We start from the raw sequence: 22,011 nt of genomic DNA, 5'->3' as shown, positions 1-22,011 counted from the left end.
TCATATTATCCAGTCAAGCTGAACGTTTTGCACAATTAAAGGTAGTTAACAGTTAAAAGATTTGCCTCTTTGTTTTTGCATCAGAGGAGTCTTACTCGCTGGCTTGCTAACCTGGGGGCTCCGTGTTCCATCAGAGGAGTCTTACTCGCTGGCTTGCTAACCTGGGGGCTCCGTGTTCCATCAGAGGAGTCTTACTCGCTGGCTTGCTAACCTGGGGGCTCCGTATTCCATCAGAGGAGTCTTACTCGCTGGCTTGCTAACCTGGGGGCTCCGTGTTCCATCAGAGAAGTCTTACTCGCTGGCTTGCTAACCTGGGGGCTCCGTGTTCCATCAGAGGAGTCTTACTCGCTGGCTTGCTAACCTGGGGGCTCCGTGTTCCATCAGAGGTGTCTTACTCGCTGGCTTGCTAACCTGGGGGCTCCGTGTTCCATCAGAGGTGTCTTACTCGCTGGCTTGCTAACCTGGGGGCTCCGTGTTCCATCAGAGGTGTCTTACTCGCTGGCTTGCTAACCTGGGGGCTCCGTGTTCCATCAGAGGAGTCTTACTCGCTGGCTTGCTAACCTGGGGGCTCCGTGTTCCATCAGAGGAGTCTTACTCGCTGGCTTGCTAACCTGGGGGCTCCGTATTCCATCAGAGGAGTCTTACTCGCTGGCTTGCTAACCTGGGGGCTCCGTGTTCCATCAGAGGAGTGTTACTCGCTGGCTTGCTAACCTGGGGGCTCCGTGTTCCATCAGAGGAGTCTTACTCGCTGGCTTGCTAACCTGGGGGCTCCGTGTTCCATCCCTGTATTGACCGAGACAGTTCGTTGGGATTTCTCCCGCGTGGTTGTCAATGGTGCATAACGGAGTGCCGGGCAAGGTATAGTCTTTCCCATGGGACGAAAAACGTTGTCCCGTGTACACATTGGCGTGCACGTAAAAAAACACACTTAGAAATCGATAAAAGAGTAGGCTGTAGTGAACCGGTCCGGGCAAACAATTTCCCTCGAGGCACAGAGTATGGTGTGTACACGTCATCATCGGCCCAGTCGGTAGAGAACAGTAGGACGTATTCAATGACCGAAAGGTTAAGGTGTGTGCGTTGAATCAAAAGGTCTGTCATTGAGACATGTCGATTCGCCGCTTGTACGTGACAAGGAGTAGAGTCGTCTGTTCAACCTCGTGGGTTTTCTCAGGGTCTTCCGGTTTCCGCCAACTGCTAAAGACTCTTACACGTAAGCAAATTATTGAAATAAAATCAATTGAATCATATGTTAGTCCCGAAATGACCTAGTTTATGTCGAGTGGACATTAAACACAATTTCGCTTTTACGGGGTAAACCTGGTGTGAGTGTGTCAAAGAAAGCACAACCACGCCGTGATTGTCAACCCTTTTTGTAGATGGCCGTCTACATGGAGAAACATATTTTTAACAAACAACATTGAATCTTTTAAGATACTTCCAGAAAATAGTGTTTGTGCTTCTATGCATTTATAAGATAGTCGCCATTATGTAGTAGGCAAGCGAGGCGATGTATAACGAGGATGAGTTACACCACCCGATTCAGTGGCTAACACCCTGTAAGTTAGTTGCATTATTGTCAGCTTATTATGCTATTTTAGCTTAATTGCTTCTTTGATAGGTATTTTGGACATATTAACACAAGGTACAATTTTTATGGATACACAATTATTGAATTTAATACTAAGCGACATTTCGACGAGGATACCCTCGTCTTTATCAAAAGGTATTTTTGAGTAATTACCAATATCGTATCTTCAGACTGAACTGGGTTTAGAGAGAAGCTGGACAGATAATATAATCATGCCCTTCTTCTCATATCTTGAAGCAATTTACTAATGATAAAATCAAGAATGGGAGGCGCTTATATAGAGTCTCTCTACCAAATACGTTCATTCTATGCATCAATACATTAAATTGTGATTATATGTTAGAGTCTCTCCACCAAATGCCTTCATTCTGTACATCAATACATTAAATTCTGTTGATACGTTGTGTTAAAAAAACAAAATGCGTTTTCTGCCAAATGATTCTAGTAGTTCTGTTAATGATCACACTGAGCGACTCCTAAAGGAATATTTTCAAACCAGGATGACAACTACACAAAAAAAGACGATATTTATTTTGGTATAAATTTAATTTTTAATGGAATATATTTGAATATAACCTGTGTAAAATAACATCAGCGTCTCATGATATCCCTGAAAATGCCAACTGAGCATAAAATCCAAAGAAATTGAAAACATTTTAGAACAAAAACCGATAAGTCTACAAATTGTCGAGTTGAAACCAAGTGATCAGGAACAGTATCTATTTCAGAACACTATTTTAATATTTTTGTATATTTTTTTAGAATCAAATGTACCACCATTCATATCGAATTTACCAGCATCTTTAGATCTGACAGGTGGAGCTAGTGGTGATATTTATACTGTTCAAGCACAAGATGATGATGGTGATGAAATACAGTATAAAATTTACTGGTCACCACCCGATGCCGAACAGTATTTCCGGTTTGATAACGTCTGTAAGTTTCTATCTTATTTATTTACCAATTGAAATGAAATAGGGGTCTTCTTTGACTGGGTTAACAAATGTGCTATGGGGGAACTTTGCCCTGGCAGCGGCACTATTGCCCATTCTTGTATCGAATTCCAACTGCTAAGGGATCTTTTACGTGCACTCCAATGTATACATGGGACATCGGTTATTCATACCATCCGAATGACTAGACAACTGTCCTTGTTATCCCCTCCCCCGTCTCGCACCACTGACACGTGGAAACCACGCTGGAAAATCCAGATGAACTTTCTCGGTTAATGCAGGGATCAAACCCACGACTTCCAGACTAGTAAACCAGCGACTTACCCACTTAGTCATCCACTTTTCGGCTTCAACCGGGATAATGAAATAGAACAGACATCATGTAGTGGGTTATTTCGACTCGAATTCCAACTCTTAAGGGCTCTTTTATGTGCACCCTTACGAGTATGCTGGTTCTCTGTTTTTGTCTTACCCGAACTACTAAACACTTTCAATGACAAGGCCTTCTGTCCTGTACGTTTGACAAGTAAATCCACATCGGAAAAACACAAGTTATCAATAGATAGCAATAGGACAGTGTTAACAATTAAACAGCAAATTTAAACCTTGTTGTCATCGTTATTCAACATAGAAAGGGAGGTAATCCAGGATTGAGCACACTTCTTGTGGATAATATGCACATGAATATATTATTATGCCCCTTACAGCTGGAGCTGTATCAGCAATAGATTGTCTACCGGAAGCGGAAGTCCCCAATGATACACTTTCCACCACCTACATACAATTGGCCGTGGCGGTAACAGATACATATTACACGTCCTATCCCAAAGTTCTAGCATGGAACGTGTCGGAGGATTTTAAAGTTACTGTATGTTCAGAAGAAACTGATGTAAGTTCATAAATGCATTCATAAATTTATTAAATAACTCATAAATTCATGCATTCATTCATAAACCAACGAAGGGTACATTTAACGGTCACTCGACACAAACTAGGTCATTTCGGGACTAACATATGGTTTTAATTTTATTTCAATAATTCGCCTGCGCGTATGGGTCTTTAGCAGAGATAGGAAACCGGAGGACCCGGAGAAAACCCACGAGGTTGGACAGACGACCCTAAAACTTGTCAGGTACAACCGCGGATTCGAAACCACGCCAGTTGACTCAATGACAGGCCTTATGATACAGCACGCACTTCTAACCATTCGCCCCCCCCCCCCCGAGGTACAACGAATTCATTTATTATAACAAATATGTTGACAATCGCGATATTTTCTTTAATTATTAAAACTATATTGATAGGAATGGGAATGAGAAAATAAAACATGCGAAAATATACCATGCTATATAGCCTCTCTGCTTGATACCATATATAACTGGGGGTGTGGAAGATATTATCTCTATTGATACCATATATAGCTGGGTCTGTAGAGGTTGATACCATATATAGCTTGGGTGTAGAGGTTGATACCATATATGTCTAGGGCTGTAGAGGTTGATACCATATATAGATAAAGCTGTAGAGGTTATATTACCTATTGATACCATATGTAAATGGAGATTCGTTTTCTTTATTATACCATCTATGATCGATTATACCATATAATAAATTTGGTGTTGTACGGTTCATGATTTTTATTTTAGCTCCTCTGGCTGGTACCCTATATAGTTGGTGCTTTAGCGTTTCTAATATTGCTGATTCTGCTGATTGTCTGCTGTCTATGTTGGAGAAAAAAACGACGAAAGAAACGGGCTATTTTACAATCGACAAAAGAAACGGCTGAAACAGCTAGTTCAAATTATTACTACAAGGATGAAACGTAAGTCTACTGATATTTTTATATGACCTAAAACCAAAATTAATCTAAAATGGCACTACGGCCTACTCTTATATCGAATTCCAACTGTCAAGGGATTTTTTACGTACACGCCAGTGTGTATACGAAACCTCGGTTTTTTGTCCCGAACGACTAGACAGCTGTCCATGTCAGGCCCTGCGTCCTGCATCACTGACAAGGGGGAACCAGGCCGGAAAATCTGGATGAACTTTCTTGAGCAATGCAGGTATCGAACACCCGACCTCCAGTAGATAGCACTGGCTCAATAACCCGGTTTCGTACCCGGTCGCGGCCGAGACAATTCATCAAGATTTTTCCAGCGTATTTTGCCCCTGTCAGTGATTTAAGAGTTTCCGTGTACAATTTAACGTGCACATAAAGACCTCCTGCCAGTTCGTTTTGAAAGGGCACAATTTCCCCAATATCACACTGCAAGGCGTATGTCCGTCTGGGTAGTTGGACTACCGAATGGTTAGCGAGTGCGCGTTGTATCATAAGGTCTGTCATTGAGTCAACTGGCGTGGTTTCGATTCCCCGGTTGTACGAGACAAGAAGTAGGGTCGCCTGTCCAAACTCATGGGTTTTCTCCGGTTTCCTCCCACCGCTAAAGGCGCGTACGTGCAGGCGAATTATTGAAATAAATTTAACCATTATTTAATCCCGTAATGGCCTGGTTTATGTCGAGTGGTGGAGGTTAAACCATACTTCTCTCCCCTTCTCTCCTTGGATTTCCGTTTGTTGATACAGAACAGCAGGGCATTAAACATATTTCTATTTCTATATTTCAGCGTTAAAGAAACGATTTATACTTCTGGTACAGTGGGAATTTACTCTTCGTATGTTCATCATTCATCAGCTCTGCCAGAAGATTATGCCTACAGCAATAACGGTAAAAGAAACTATGCTAATGCTCCTAATGGAGTAATAATGGACGCAGGGCAACTGAATGGGTACGGCCAGTCAGCAAAACGCGGCTTTGGACATACAGTTAACAGACCTGGTCGACCACTCCTGCATACTAAACCAGTAGCTTCTTCCTCTATTGACCAGATGTCCGCTTTCGACCAAGGTCCCATGGTCCCATCCCCTACAATTCGCGGTTTATCTCGCCCTACTAAATCGGTTCGTGTTCAGAATATTCTCTCTGGAAAAACTCCCGCTAAACACGTTTCGCCTGTAAGTACAGAGGGTAGAATAAATCACGGATTCACCGATGATGATCTCCGGTCCGGTGATAAATTAAATACTGCAAGTCCAGAATCAAGAAGCGAGTATGTTGGAGGGAAATCACCAACACCTCTGGACGCCCGAATTCAAAATTTGTATTCATCTAACGCCCGTGCTGATTTACAATCTAAACTGGGAAGCAACTCTCCTAGTATTGCTAGACGTGGTTTAGACTCTTCACGATCAGATTCACCAGTACCATCCCGACGTAATCAGATCTCTGGCAATCCACAGATTCTTAATTCACCTTCTTTGTTGAGACGACACATTGCAGTAGATGACCGACCGGCATCGCCATCTTTATTTGGGCAGGAATTTGGTGATGCGAATCATGGCGAAACTTACAGACCTTTCCTGAATCCATCGACAATCTCTCGACTCGATTCACCTTCAGTTACCAGACGCAATCTTCAAACACCACCGTCTGGCTCATCCAATGTCAACTCAGGACACAGTCTTGAATATGGCGAAACAAACAAGGACAATACATTGTTGCATCCGCCGTCAGCATCCAGACCACGACGGGTGTCCGTAATAGGTCCAGATTTGGACGTGCAATCGCTTCATGACTCCCAATCAGGGACGGATACTGATCCTGTGGGAGATTTCAGTGACTCAACAACTGCACATCAAGATGGTCCACCACTTTCAAATTCAGGAGAAAAAGTCGAAAATCCCGGAACCAGCGAACTGACGAGAAATGACGTTGCTCATAATAAGCCCTATTTTAGTCATGGGCCATTCAAGATGCCTTTGTCAACCCGACCTCAGGTGTCCACAAAACCACAGTTGCCCACAAAACCACCGGTTCCCACAAGACCACAGTCGTCCACAAAACCACAGTTATCTACAAAACCAAATGTGTCCACAAAAGCACAGTTGTCCACAAGACCACAGGTGTCCACTCTAGATAATGTGACCTCAAACCCAAACAAACCACCAAAATATATTGGGACACCAGTACCAGGACTCACGATGCGTACAACTTCATCTCGTGTACAGAGCCTTCTTGAATCCAACGACAAACGACGAAAAGGGAAATAAACTATTATGTTGGGGGTTTTTTTGTGCTATATTTTAATTGTGATTTTGTTTTATTTTTTTATTTTGAGTGAAGCCGGTATCATTATAGTCCTAGGACTGTACAGCGTAGTGGACACTAATTACGCATGGCGCTCGAATCCATTCACTTGATTTGATATTTATTGTTTATTGCTTGTAATGTTTGTGTAGTTGATAACTTGTCCGCAGGTTCAACTGTAGTGTGGACATGCTGAACTTGCCATTAGAAACAACTGCTTATTTTGGCATGGTGACATTTGCTTTTCGCTGGCTTAAGAAGTGATCTCTTATTAGATGCATTATTTAAAACTTTCTAAAAAAAAATTTTTTCACACCTTTACGTGTATTTGATTCGTTATAGGATTGTTCAGGTGACCTTCTCTTCTCAGATTAAATATTGATCAAAGGGTATTAGATAGATCGGGGCCCTTATTCACGAAAACTTAAACTAAGATACAATCGAAATTTTAAGAAATACTGCAATTCGATTGGCTGACCAGTAAAATCAATTTGAATATATCCATTGAAGTTGCAGTATTTCTAAAAATTTCGGTTGTAACTTACTTTAAGTTTTCGTGAATAAGGGCCCGGATCACTACTGAACGTTTATGGGAGAAAAAATAAATCACACGAGTTCAATATTTTATCTGATATAATTTAAATAAAATAATGAATGGATCACGTTAGATGACAACACTTCGTATTCAATTATATCCATTGTGCCAAAAATTACTGGATGAAAGAGTCGTTACATTTATGTTAGGTTTTCCGGTGTCAACCAATATCAACCAGTGTCAACCAATGTCAACCAGTGCCAACCAACGTCAACCAGTATAAACCAGTGTAGACTAATGTCAACCAATGTCGACCAATGTCAACCAGTGGCTACTAATGTCAACACAACCAATGTCAGCCAGTATAGACCAGTGTCGACCAACGTCAACCAGTGTCAACCAGTGGCCACTAATGTCAACCAATGTCCAACGGTGTTAACCAATGACTACTAATACATTCAGTTTGATTATAATAATTAATCTTTCACATTTATCATAATATAACGTCCAATATGTGTCCACTTTAAATATAAAGTCAAATATGTGTCCACTTTTAATATACTGTCAAATATTGTATACTTTTAATATAAAATCAAATAAGTGTACACTTTTAATATAAAGTCAAACATGTTAACACTTTTAATATAAAGTGAAATATGTGTACACTTTTAATATAAAGTCCAATGTGTGTACACATTTAATATAAAGTGAAATATGTGTACACTTTTGCTCAATAGGTTATCAACTCACTATTATACGATCATAGGTATTATTTCCCATACTTAAAAATCATTGACACAGGAAATAATAACACAATTACCTAGCTTGTTTTCCTATTCCCCCCATAGAATAGCTATTTTTAAAGGTTTGAATTTGAAGTTGAAAATGATATTTTTGCTAATTTCTCAACTGGCAATAGTGAATTATAGGATTAATAGGATTATTCTTTAACAAGGTATGACAGGTTATAGATACCTTCTATTTTAAGGCTTTTTTTAAAATAAATTTTAAAAATATAACTTAAAAATATGAAATTGTAACTTTAATATAAAGACATTTCAAAATAATCAATTTGTCTTGTTTGACAAAAGGGAGTCGCTGTAGCTCAGTATATAAGACGATGTCTCTCGAAAGATCGCTTGTGTGAAATGGTCTTCAAATCGCTTGTGTGGATGAGTCTTCAAACAAGGGGTCTTCAAGTCGCTTGTGTGTAGGGGTCTTCAACAGCAGGGGGCAAGGAGACGACCTAATGTAGTAATATGGAGGGAAAGAATTTGTGCTTTGAAACATCTATATAAATAATATTAGGGTTTTGATTAATTATTCTCCATTGTCAAAATATTAGCTATGGTATAAGTTAATTCGGAAACGCAAATTCAAAAGTGGTTATGAATATTGTGACAATAGCCAGACATGGGGCTAAAGACAAGAATGTAGAAATATGATGGCTAGAACAATAACTTTATCTTTTAAATTATTGATTCTAACTTCATAACTAAAAATAGAGAAAGTATGCTGGTTGTTTAGATACGTTAATGCAGTTAGAGTTTAGTAAACATGATGGTCATTTGCATTTTTCAAGGATAAATTGTTATTGTTTGAAATATACGTGGTAGGAAAGTTACCATTTCATATCTGGGAAGAGTGACCAATCACATGATTAATTACATCATAAGTAGCCAATAGAATAATTAATGGGTATGAATCTGAGAATATATAATTAATAGAATGTGCGCTCTAGGGTAGACAGCCATGTAGTTCTCGTAGGGAGAAGATATAGGAATTTCCATCAACAGACCCGCTGCGTCTGTATGAGAGCGGGTTAGAGAGAATGACTTTATTATGTTTGTAACTTTGTAACCTATGTAGCAGTGCTTAATATAAAATGTAGAAACGAAATGTGGTATTGTTGTTACTGTGTGTAACCATAAACTGAATGGCAGAATAAATACACAATATTTAAAGTGGAGTCCTACAAGAAGAAAATAAGAAACAAATGCGGCCAGAGACAATATTAGACGATCATGGGATGTTCCAGAATATGTAGGAAGAAACGATGCATGGGTTATACGTCGGATGTGGCAACCGGGTTTAGCGCTGACCGTTCTCCACGTCTGACAAACGACCCATGGTGCTACACTAAATACAATCCTATTCTTTGTCACATATAAGCATGGATCAAATCCCGGGCACGTGACTCAATGACAGACCTTATGAGCTAAAGCACACTATCAGACATCCCCCTACCCCACCTGCAATATCGAGACCACAGATTACTTTACGACCGTTGTTACTGATATGTTATTGCTACATTTCAGCCTCACCTTTTAGCCTCACTTTAAAGGATAATCTGTCTAATAGATATATCACAAGAGTAAACAACAAGAAAAACGTCTTTCCTGCTGAACTCGGGATAAATAACAGAATATAATGTAAAACTTGTTCATATCAACTACCTATAATAAAACCAAGCCAACAGTGAGGCTGATGTCCCCCGCCGAAATCCCAAAATAAATAGATAACACACATTAATTAATCGCACATTTATTTTTTTCAAAAGTATCAAGCAATCAAACTGATTATCAACTATACACTAAGTTTCACCACTCTCTATCAGATAGAATCAAAGTTATCTTGTCCCAAAGCATCGACCAACGAAGTTGCTTAGGTCTGCTTAACTTTAGCTCGAAAGTTTAAACATTCTACGTCAATTAAGAGGAGAGTTGTTATGTTCCAAAGTTTTGACCAATCAAATTGCTTATTGCTCCTTAGCCTATTCAGAAAATCCTCATCATCGGACTTAGTCAAGGTAATGATAAAATGAATCTATACTCAAGAGTTTCATCACTCTCACTTAATTATAGCCAAAGTTATCGTCCCCCAAAGCATCAACCAATCAGATTGCTTATATCTGCTTACTGTAAGCATGCAATGTTTATCATCGATCTCCATTAAGGCATGGACATAATAAAAACCTACACCAAGTTTGAACATTCTACCTCAATTAGAAGGATAGTAATTGTGTTACCAACTGCTCGACTATATGAACTCAGACTATACTAGCAAGTATTTGCCCATTGACTTCAATGTTAAATGGCTGTAACATCACAGGTTGTAGCTTTTAGCTCAACATTCCGTTGGTTCCAATCTTTATAGGCACAATGGGACTACATTAGGCAATCTCCTCATCATAATTTTGTAGGGGGTTGACCGTTTAGATTTTTTGCTACATGGATTTGATGTTGACTGGGGTGAAAATCTCACTTCCTACACAATGATTGCTCTGCAGAAGGACACTTTACACACCATATCCCTCCGGTGTATAATGATCTGTATTACCCAAAACTCCTATGAAATTGCAAATCTATTATCATTAGTTAGACCTATAATTCAAACAATCTAGTTCCATTGTCATTAGTTAGGCCTATAATTCGTACAATTTAGTCATCGTTCCATTATTATTAGTAAGGCCTATAATTCAAACTATCTAGTAATCGATTCATTATCATTAGTTAGGCCTATAATTCGTACAATCTAGTTATCGTTTCGTTATCATTAGTTAGGCCTATAATTCGTACAATTTAGTTATCGCTTCGTTATCATTAGTTAGGCCTATAATTCGTACAATTTAGTCATCGTTGAAAAATAATAATGTAGTAACTGGTTAATACAGGAGACAATTGCCAGGAATCAGGAAAAGTGGGCTAGGATTGGGCTGTCATATCGAATGGCTTGCGTTTATGGAATTACCAAACAAATTTGTTTACGGTATTCATACTCGAAGGTCCATATACAGTTTATTCAATTTGTGACGAATCACAGATTTTAAATTTCAATTTTGACAAAATAATTCAAAACTAATCCGGACTTGGAATCTCGTGCATTCATGTAAATTAAACAAACAATCGAGGTTTTATTCTCCTTAGAAGAACCCTTTCAATTCTCAGTATCGGTCGTTAGTCAATTTAATTACAAGACATGGTCTTAGAGTTTCAGATTTAAGGGTATATAAATTCATATTAATTACATACAAGATAGGTGTGTTAGGATGGCTTAGTAGTCAAGAGTGTCGCGCTTCGACCTCTGGCTTACGGTTGTGGTTTCGATCCTTCGTGTGAGCGTATGTGGCTTGGGGATAGGGGCGCCTTCTCAACCTCGTGGGTTTACTCCGGGTACTCCGGTTTCCTCCCACGATTGTCCTATAATAGCTATCTAACACACGGTAGTCTCGATTGTCATATAATAGCCATCTTACACACTGTATTCTAGATTGTCCTATAATAGCCATCCAACACTGAAAATAATAAAGCGTACTAAGCGAGACCGCTGTTGAGCGAGGCCGCATGACAGTTCGATATGCAGCCTTGATATTATGTTTAGTTGTGGTTAAAATGAGAGTTTGGATCTTCCTGCACCCGTTTCTTATGTTTATATTTTGTATAAATTTTCTCAATTAATTTCCATACTTGAATGTTAATAAAAATTATGAATATTATGTTATATTTAGTAGGCAAACCCATCGCCCTATATCACAAAGAATCTAAACAGGCTCGCTGTATGGTAGTTGCAAAAATGAGATGTTGGATCTTCTACTAAATCGTTATTCGCCCCCGCCCCCCCCTCTCTCTCTCTCTCTCTCTCTCTTTAATTTTATATATCTCAGAAATAGTGAATTTCATCGCACTGTACAACATATAGAACCACCAATCGGCCTCGCAATGCAGTCAGCCTTTTCTTTTGTTTAAAAGATTTGGGGGATATTTTTTCAATTGATTTTGATAAAATAATCATATTTATTTACGTATATTAAGGACATTATACTATATATCCCAGAAACACGGAAATTCATCACCAAATATCGCGTATATTAGAGTCTCGCGATGCATGAAGTATACAATCGGCCTCGCTTAGCAGTGGGACTTTTTCTTAATTTTGAAAGATTATAAAGTATTTCTATGAATTAATTTTCATAGAAAAATTATATTTACGTGATTGTATTATATAAATTAAGAATAATATCACATATATCACAGAAATAGCGGAATTCATCGCACTATACCACATGAAGTATACAATCGGCCTCGCTTAGCAATGGGACTTTTTCTTATGTTTAAAAGATTTGGGGGATATTTTTTTAAATTGATTTTGATAAAATAATCATATTTCTTTAGAACGTTTTACGTATATTAAGGACATTATACTATATATCCCAGAAACACGGAAATTCATCACCAAATATCGCGTATAGAGCCTAATCGGCCTCGCTATGGTTAGCACGTGCGCGCTGTATCATAAAGTCTGTCATTGAGTCAACAGGCGGGGTGTCGATTCCCCGGTTGTACGTGACAAGGAGTAGGGTCGCCTGTTCAACATCGTGGGTTTTCTCCGGGTCCTCCGGTTTCCTCCCACTGCTAAAGACCCCTACACGCAAGCGAATTGTGGAAATAAAATTGAACCATTTATTATGTTAGTCCCGAAATGACCTAGTTTGTGTCGAGTGTGCGTTAAACTCTCTCTCGCTCTCTCTTTCTCTATCTCTCTATCTCTCTCTCTTTCTCTCTCTCTCTCTCTCCCTCTCTCTCTCTCTCTCTCTCTCTCTCTCTCTTTCTCCTTGTCACGTACAAATGGGGAATCGAAACCACGGCATTTGACAGATCTTATGTTATTTCAGTTACGCGTACGCGTGATACTACTTGACATTTTGATGTCGTGGGTGGGGAAGGTGGGGGGGGGGTATTTATCATGTCACATGACAGTGATTATTTCTATATATATTTTATTTATTTCAGTCAGAATCAACTAAAACCAACCCTGTTATTTATCATTTTAACGGTACCAGTTATGTACAGTTGGGTAATCATAACATCGTCGATAACCGCCTTACCAATCAACTAAAGGAAGACGTGGACGACATGAAATATGAACTGGAAGATAAAATAGAGAAACTCACCGATGACGTGGATACCATGAGATATGAACTGGATGTTAAAAACGATCAAATACACAAACTCACTGATGGAATGAACCAACTAACAGAGAGAGTGGGGGTTCTGGAAGATGAAAAGGTGGTCAAGAAAACTAACGTTAATAAAAATTCAGACAAGAAAACGCAACCGAATAAAAATTCAGACAAGACAGACGAAATGATTACTCTCAAGTTATGGTAAATAAACATTTTATAATAGTAGATGAAATAATTGTTTTTAATATAACCGACATATCAGGAATATTAAACTTGTTATAATAGAACCATTAGTGGGTGGATGATAGAAACAAAACATGTAAAAATTATATATTATAGTTAAAACACTGATATCACTATACAAGTCGAGTGTTGAAACCACACTAAACAAAAACATCAACCGATTGATGACGTCAAATAGAGATGACGTCACTAATATAACAGTTAGCAGTTTTAACACACGTGGTATTTATCCCATCTGGTGACTGTTATTTCAATATGGTCCAAGTAGATATTTATCTGAGTTGAACACTATAAACCACGTATTACATGTACGCGTTTTAGCCGATTATTTGGAAACGGTCCCATTACACCTGCATTAGATCCACTTACATGGAAAACACGTACATGGAAAACAGGTCCACTATTTCAACGTCCATTTTATTTTCTTCTATCCCTTTCTTGGAATCACATGTTTTATTTATTTACCTGTAGTATCCAGTACCTGTATAAATATTATAATATATATTTACCTGTATTTACAGGGGTCTGTATAATACGACCATACGTAGGGATAAAACAGTGTATGAATTAGAGGAGATGATGCAGGAGGGGGGGGGGAGAAGTATAGAAAAGAGTATGATGGTTATATTCGTTCTATCTACAGTGCTGATGATGAACAGAAGTACAACTACACACATCACAACAAACATCTTCCATTATCAAAATTGAATATAAAACATGGAGATAAAGTCTACTGGTTCTACTAGTCTGTTGATGGTGTATAAAATTTTAAATCATATATACTAACTATAAAACAATATTAAACATTTAACATGAACATATTATAGTGTATAAAAAAATGATATAGTCTAGTAATAAAATATTAAATATTTATATTCTTCGTCTATATCAGTCTCATTGTTTCCTTCAAGATTATAGCGTCACCATTTGACGTGACTTGTGGAATATGTCTAGCCCTGTTCTTTGAGTACCTTGTTACAAATGGTGCTGAAACGTATTATGGTACACGATTCGTGTACTTTTTATGTTTATTTTATCGCAAATATTGGATATCAGAAGCCTACCTTTTCCCGCTAAGATCACAACATCAATGTTAATTTAAATTGATAAATAATTCGTGTTTTCAATCAGATTACAGGTGAGTGGTAGGGTTCACACGCTACTTGGCCATGAAAACCGCCAAAAATTAGTGTAATTGTATATCTTCTGAATTTTGGAGTGCTCCAGGAGCTATAAAATAATATATATAGACCCATAGTTTGGCCTATCCAGAGATTGCCGGTAGTGCTACATACGAAACACATGCAAACGCACGAGTCCTCACTAGATTCCAAGACAATTGGCCTCGAATATAGTTTCAGGCACAAATTTTCGAAATTTGTCTCGTATTTTCGAGCCGATACAACTTGGTAGGTGAGCGCCCAAAAATCTGAAACTTGGTGTAATTATAGTTTGTACTAATGTCTCCGACATATTAATGTCATTATTGTCCCATTTCATCTCGATATTTTTCGATTTTGCTGAAATTTCGCCATTATTCAAATGGCCATAACCCAGTAACCAATAGGTCAAGTGAATAATCCTGGTTGAATGAACCCTTTAAAACCCCTTTTCAAAGTCTTATAATGCAAATTCCAACTACCAGAACTCAGTTATACGTACAGATTAGGTCTGTTATTGAAATGGTAGCCAGAGAGGCTAAGTGGCGTAAGGCGCTGGCTCGCTAGCCTGGAGGTCGCGTGTTTGATCCACAGTATATTACACTATTGATTTTTTATTTGAAGGGAGCCACGGTGGCTAGTTGGTTAAGACGCTGGCTCGCTAGCCTGGAGGTCACGTGTTCGATCCCTACATTGGCCGAGAAAGTTCATCAGGATTTTCAGACGTGGTTTCCCCTTGTCAGTGGTGCAGGACGAAGGTCCAGTCGTTCGTATGGAAAGAAAAACCGAGGCATCGTGTATACATTGGCGTGCACGTAAAAGTTCCCTTGGCAGTTGGAATTCGATATAACTCCATTTCATTTCATTTCATTTGTCATTTAAAACCGATAAATTGCTAACACGGAAGGACAATAAAATATAATGTTTAAATAACCACCAACACTGACTGATTGATTCATCCCTAACGGTTATTTGCATTGAATGAACACCATGCTTGTTACACTATGTGTGTGCCTGAATGACTTTGAAACGCATATTTCTTGTGAAGAAATGGAATACACTTAGCTCTCACCTGTAAATTAAAAACTTTTTGTTACACATTTCTTTGTTTTGAAATAATTTTAATAAATATATTGAATGAAATCATTGGGTTATTGTGAATTATTTCTAGAACTGAATATTGGGAGAATGTATTAGGTATAGAGACTGTCTATCTCCTCATTAAATTACAATCATGAATTCTTCTCACTCTATGAAATTAAATGGGGATTAACGTCTTACTGTTCTCCTCCTATGCTGGGCTAATGAAGACTGGCATACTTCATACGGATGGTTTAATGTGTACGTGAAAATGAAATGAAATGGGGTTTAACGTCCTACTGTTCTGCTCCTATGCTGGGCTAATGAAGACGGGCATACGCCATATAGTGTGCTATGAGGGAAATTTTGCCTCGGGCAGCGGCACTATCGCCTACTCTTATATCGAATTCCAACTGCCAAGGGATCTTTTACGTGCATTCCAATGTATACACGTGACCTCGGTTTTTCGTCTCATCCGAAGGACTAGACAGCTGTCCTTGTCAGGCCCTCCGTCCTGCATCACTGACAAGGGAGAACTACGCCGCTCAATGAAAGGAACCCGATATTTGTGTCATGTCAATTTCTATCCATATTATACACAGGTCCCGTGTGTACGCGTATTCAGTAAACTGTAAAATTTATTTATTTTGATTTGAGAGAGGAATGGGATTTAATGTCCACTCGACACAAACTAGGTCATTTCGGGACTAACACATGGTTCAATTTTATTTCAATAATTCGCTTGTGCTTAGGGGTCTTTAGCAGTGTGAACAAACCGAAGGGCCCGGTGAAAACCCACGAGGTTGGACAGGCGGCCCTATTCCTTGTCACGAAACCACGCAGCTGTGTTTTTTTTGTGTGTTTTTTTTTGTAATTTCATGAAGATTAGACGGAATCCATGTGAAATTGTCTTTCATTTCTATTTTCTGATGAAACAGATCTCATTCGTTCCTGGCAGTGAAATTCACAGCAATTCTCTTGGGCGTCCAGTCTTGCCAATGGCACGAAATCACGATGTATCGTGTACTTTGGCATGCATGTAAAGGAACCTTGATGCTTGTACTTTGAAATAATAATAGGGCGTAGCATCGCTATCCTTACAGAATGTCCTTCACCATAGTAAACTGTATGACATATTCCCGTTTTCATTTACCTAGTCGGTGCAGAACAGTAGGTCGTTAAACCATATTAAATCTAATATTACTTCTTAAAGATACGTTATGGGAGATTAGATAAAAAGATGGCAGTTCTCACTATAGGACGATTTATTTTGTTATTATCATCCCCTCCTAGGAGGGAATAATATTGGAACGGGTGGTAAAATACATGGTCCGAATTTAACGACACTTCTGCCGATAATAACTGAGTTGTCTAACTTTTGTTTTGTACAGGCTTCATTTACGTATCATCGATTATACATCTACAACACACCTAATGTTCAGCTAATATCGCTGTTCTATATGCTTGATGTAGTTTTCAAGTAAATGGATTTGTCGGAAGCGACGGGTTAATGCCCTAAAAGCCATTAGTACCAAATGTTTTAAGTATACTTGAAACTGAATAAATCCCTTTGTAAACAATGGAGATTGATAGAAGCATGTGAAGATCCATATCCGGTTTATTACGCCCTTGTATACAGAAAGAGGTCCTTTTCACGCAAACAAAAGCTAAAATCTTTTCCATTGGCTAAGAAAGGGAGGGGGAGAGAGAAAGAGAGAGAGAGAGAGAGAGCGCGAGAGAGGGAGAGAGAGAGAGATTGTTTAACGTACAGTCGACACAAACTAGACCAATTCGAGGATAACATATGGTTCAATTTTATTTCAATAATTCAATTGGACTTAGGGGTCTTTAGCAGTCGAGTGTGTGTGTGGGTGGGGGGGGGAACTGGAGGACCCGGGAAAAACTCACGAAGCTGGACATACGCTACATGAAGGGAATCGAAACCACTCTATTTGATTCAATGACAGACCTTGTGATCCAACACGCACGCGTTAACCATTCGCTCCCCATCTCCCATTCGTAGACAATTCGATGGGCAATTAATCATTTGCCTATATCATAATTATAGTGGAAAAATATCACTGTAACTATTAACTTGATATGGACCAGGAACCGACATGACGTCATCGCTGACGCCACATTTAAACCGTGACGTCATATCAAAAATTATATTGGCAATTGTACAAGGAAAAAGCATGCCAATTTTGATGTCGAATTGACGGAGTCATAGAAATTATTTTCGAATCGCGTCGTACCCAAGACCATAAATGAAGTTTGCCAGATTTCATTAGCCCAGTCGGTGCAGAAAAGTAGCACTTTAAACACCATTGTTTATGATAATGTAAAAGACCGGATAATCTAGACAATGACCTATCATTCTCAAATGTTGACAACGCATCCAGACTAATATTCGTAAAATATTTTTCTGGATGATAGAGACTAATGGTGATCGGCTACTAAAATGACGTCACTTCCTATATATTCATTTGAGCAGGTCTAGAGAGAGAGAGAGAGAGAGAGAGAGAGAGAGAGGGGGGTTTAACATCCACTCGACTCAAACTAGGTCATTTCGGGACTGACATATGGTATAATTTTATTTCAATAATTCGCTGCGCGTAGGCGTCTTTTGCAGTGGTAGGAAAACGGAGGCTCCTTAGAAAACCGACGAGGTTGGACAGGCGACACCAATTTGTTAGTATCGAAGATGTTGAAGCTGATTATTTTTTAGGATTTGACATTTCGTGCTTGTGTATAATAAACCAGTGATTTTTGTCGCATATAACTGTGTCAGTTTTGTTATATATATTTAAAATCGCTAAATGCCTAAAGTATTAATATTTAATTATCTCTTTACCCCGCGTTTTTTTTTTTATTGATCTTCCAAACATGTTTTATTGTTTAATATACCCTGCCGTGAAATCGATTCAAATAACGCCGGCAATCTGACTCCTTCACAAATATACAAATATAAAGAAGATGATCTGGCCTGTGGGGGAAAATGTCGTCGATTCTTTTGGATATAAATTACAATTGTAAGGACATTTATTACAATTGTTTAAATGTTGATGATAAGAAAAAGATTTGAGAAGACGCTGAGCGACAATGGACGACACCGAGACATTGAAAATATTTCTCTTAGTCTTGGTGGGAACAGCTTTGGCGACAGGTAAGAGTATATATTTTAGGAGCGGATTAAGGGAGGAGGTGTTGCTGCTGGCTGCGATTCTTAAATTTGTTCTTATAAAACATTTTGCACCATAATGCTAGGCTACCACTATCACGAATCGCGCTACGGTTGAAATCGTGCTTTTAATCGCGGAGTAATCGTGGTTAAGCCCAGCCCAATTTAAATAAGGTTATGTAAATAAGGTGAGGGCACGTGATTGTTGGCAAGATTGTAGGTTAGGGTAAAAATTGGGGCTAGATCCAGGGTTAGGGCTAGGTCCAAAGTTAGGGTTGGGATTAGCGCTAGGCCTGTTTGCAGTTGAGCTGGCCGTATAATTGAGCACTAGCCCAGTGGCTCTGATCAAGAGTTTTATCGCAAACATAGATTATTATTCTCTAGTTAATAAGAAACGCCTGTATTCTGCGAAACTGCTTAAGGACGGACTATGCAAGGGTGAAATATTTATTGGTTGGATTCAAATGTTATAAAAATTGAGGATGCTAGAGTTATAAGGTGGTCAGGTGTCATTTCATACAACCTGCCAAAAATATTATTTTTATATAATTTCGGCTGTAGAGCAACAGTCTGGACAAATCATCGAAATCAAGAGTTTGGGAGAATATTTTTACGAAGTAAGTGTCGGTCTTTGCCACGATAGGCTTGGTCATACTAGTTTGGCCTAATCAGACATTGATGTAGCGGATTTAGTACTTACGCCAGAAGATAGTAGGTACAGCGCCGCCTCGATGACTGGAGAGGTAAGCATTGCACTACAAAACTGTACTATTCTGTGGGACATTGGAAAGGCGGATACGGGAATTGTAACAGGGCTTGTCAAAGTGAACTAAAACTAAAAGGTACAATATGTAACATTTAAACAGTTTGTGACATTCCGTTTTATATTTTTTCGCGATATTGTCCCTATAAGCCTAGCATGGTTTTGATATTTCCCACGAGTGGACCCAGCCAAATAAATTTATTCTATTAATTCTAGCTCTTTGAAGCTTTAACATACAAATATACCCTTTACGTTTTTATATAATAAAGAACACGTTGATTGTGCATTTTGGGGCATAGTATCGTAATGTAATCAATATGGCGTCATCGTTTGACGTGACTTGTGAAATATGTCTAGCCTCGTTCTTCGAGTCCTTTGTTACAAACGGCACTGAAACGCATTATGATAGACGATTCGTGTAGCAATGGTAAAATGCTTATTTTGTCTTAAATATTGGAGATCAGAAGGTCATCTTTTCCCGTTAAGATAACAATGTTGATTTAAATTGACAAATAATTCGTGTTTTCAATATGGAAGACTGTATGGGTGATATTGAGTTAATGCCTTAGCTACTTTAAATAACCAATCTAAGTATTCATTTAGAGTGTAGTTTAGCGAAAGTTCAAATTTCACATCGGATTTTTAATAAGGGATGTATTCACAGAGCAAGCACATATCCAAGTCTCTAGACCGTTGGGTGGATAAAAAACATTGCTACGTTAAGTAGTAGTTATTAGCACACTTTCCGAGGTGTATCGGTGAATATCAGGACAGTTTTGGTCGAGGGGCCCAGCCGAGGCGGAGCCGAGGCGGCTCCTCGACCAAAACTGTCCTGATATTCACCGATACACCGAGGAAAGGTGCTAATAAGTTACTTACATCACATTTCTATCGAGTATTGTGAAGCAAAATGTGAAAAATAGTATTTATTATCGAGTCGTTTCAACCGAAAAGTGACAAATACTTTCTGTTCTTTCATTATTTACCCCTTTCTGAGCCTCACGTTACATTTCATGGTAGAATGATTTCGCAGTTGAGAGACGACCTGAGTAGTATTCACGCGTGCGTCTTGCTATGATACTCTGAGCGTAAAACAATCACGTGTTTGTTTAGACCACATCGTCAAAACAATGTCTATGGCGTAGAGGACTGCGATATTATTAAATGTAGTGTAAAGGAAATGCGAAACGTGGGTCATTCCTGGTGAAAGTATGCATCGGCGGATGGTTCTTCCGTTGAAATTTATTTGTAATAAAGTTTATGACTTTCTAGGTAGTTTTTTTTTTCATCCTGCTTATTTTCAATGCCTGTGAAGTGTTCAGCAAGAGAACTGCGCCTTCTATCATCACAATTAATTAAAATAATTATTCAATATTCTAATTTATATATTTTGCATATTAATATAAATCAAACAAAATTATGAAATAGATGCCAATTGGTATGTATAATAATTGATTTTTGTAATATGTTGGTATGTTAATTTAATGTCATTGTATATGTTTTTGAACTGCCATGTAGTTCCCCCCATTTTGTTTTGTTACTATGATTTTGACTAGTTGTTTCATGTACATTGGTTAGAGCCCCGTTATCAATTGCGATCTGGGTCGGACTATACGTCCGCTACTTATTGCTTGATAGATATCTAAAACGGTATAAAAGTATCCGTGTATCAGAAATGATCAGTACTCTTTCTGTACATTTCTGATACACGGATACTTTTAAGCATGTATTGCAATTAAACAGGACAGTTTTATCAAAGGTTGCCAGTGGCAACGAGTAGAAGTGTGATGTAATGTATATTTAAATATGGGATTTATATTCAATATTAAAATAAGTTATTGTAATTTCTAATCCATTATATTCGGTAGACTACGCGAATAGTCTAACAATGAACGGTAGTCGTTTGCTTAGTTAATTCGACTAGAGTTGTTTACGTCGTGGGGGTTGGATGGCCGAATAGTTAGCACGTGTTGTATCATAAGGTCTGTCATTGAGTCAACTGGCGTGGTTTCGACTCCCTGGTTGTACGTGACAAGGAGTAGGGTCGCATGTCCAACCTCCGCCCACCCCCCACTGGTAAAGACCCCTATGAGCAAGCGAATTATTGAAATAAAATTGAACAATATGTTAGTCCCGAAATGACCTAGTTTGTGTTGAGTGGACGTTAAACCCCATTCCTCTCTCCCTGTTTATGTCGTTTGTGAATCAGCTATTTTTATTTACTTCCGCATTGTCTTGATCTGTTTTGCTTCGCTTATTACGAATTTACCATTTTAACAGGTTTTCAGATTCATGAATGGAAGACATCTCAATGTCTGTATAAACAGAATTGGGTTTAACTTCCTACTGCTCTGCTGCGAACTGGGATAATAATGACCAGCAAGCACCCAGTAGT

At 38.6% G+C, this 22,011-nt stretch overlaps 1 protein-coding gene across 1 annotated transcript in view; it reads left to right on the top strand.

Annotated features, from left to right (window-relative positions):
- Positions 1–12,266, top strand: part of LOC126816612 (uncharacterized) — a 30,319-nt gene extending 18,053 nt beyond the window's left edge. Inside the window, exon 13 of the mRNA XM_056099467.1 lies at positions 12,261–12,266. Within this exon, the coding sequence (XP_055955442.1) occupies positions 12,261–12,266 (6 nt within the window). The remainder of the gene's footprint in view (positions 1–12,260) is intronic.
- Positions 12,267–22,011: the final 9,745 nt, after the last annotated feature.

Source organism: Patella vulgata, chromosome 3, assembly GCF_932274485.2.
Source record: "Patella vulgata chromosome 3, xgPatVulg1.2, whole genome shotgun sequence".
Classification (NCBI taxonomy): Eukaryota; Metazoa; Mollusca; class Gastropoda; family Patellidae; genus Patella; species Patella vulgata.
This window is presented reverse-complemented; position numbering and strand designations above follow the sequence as displayed.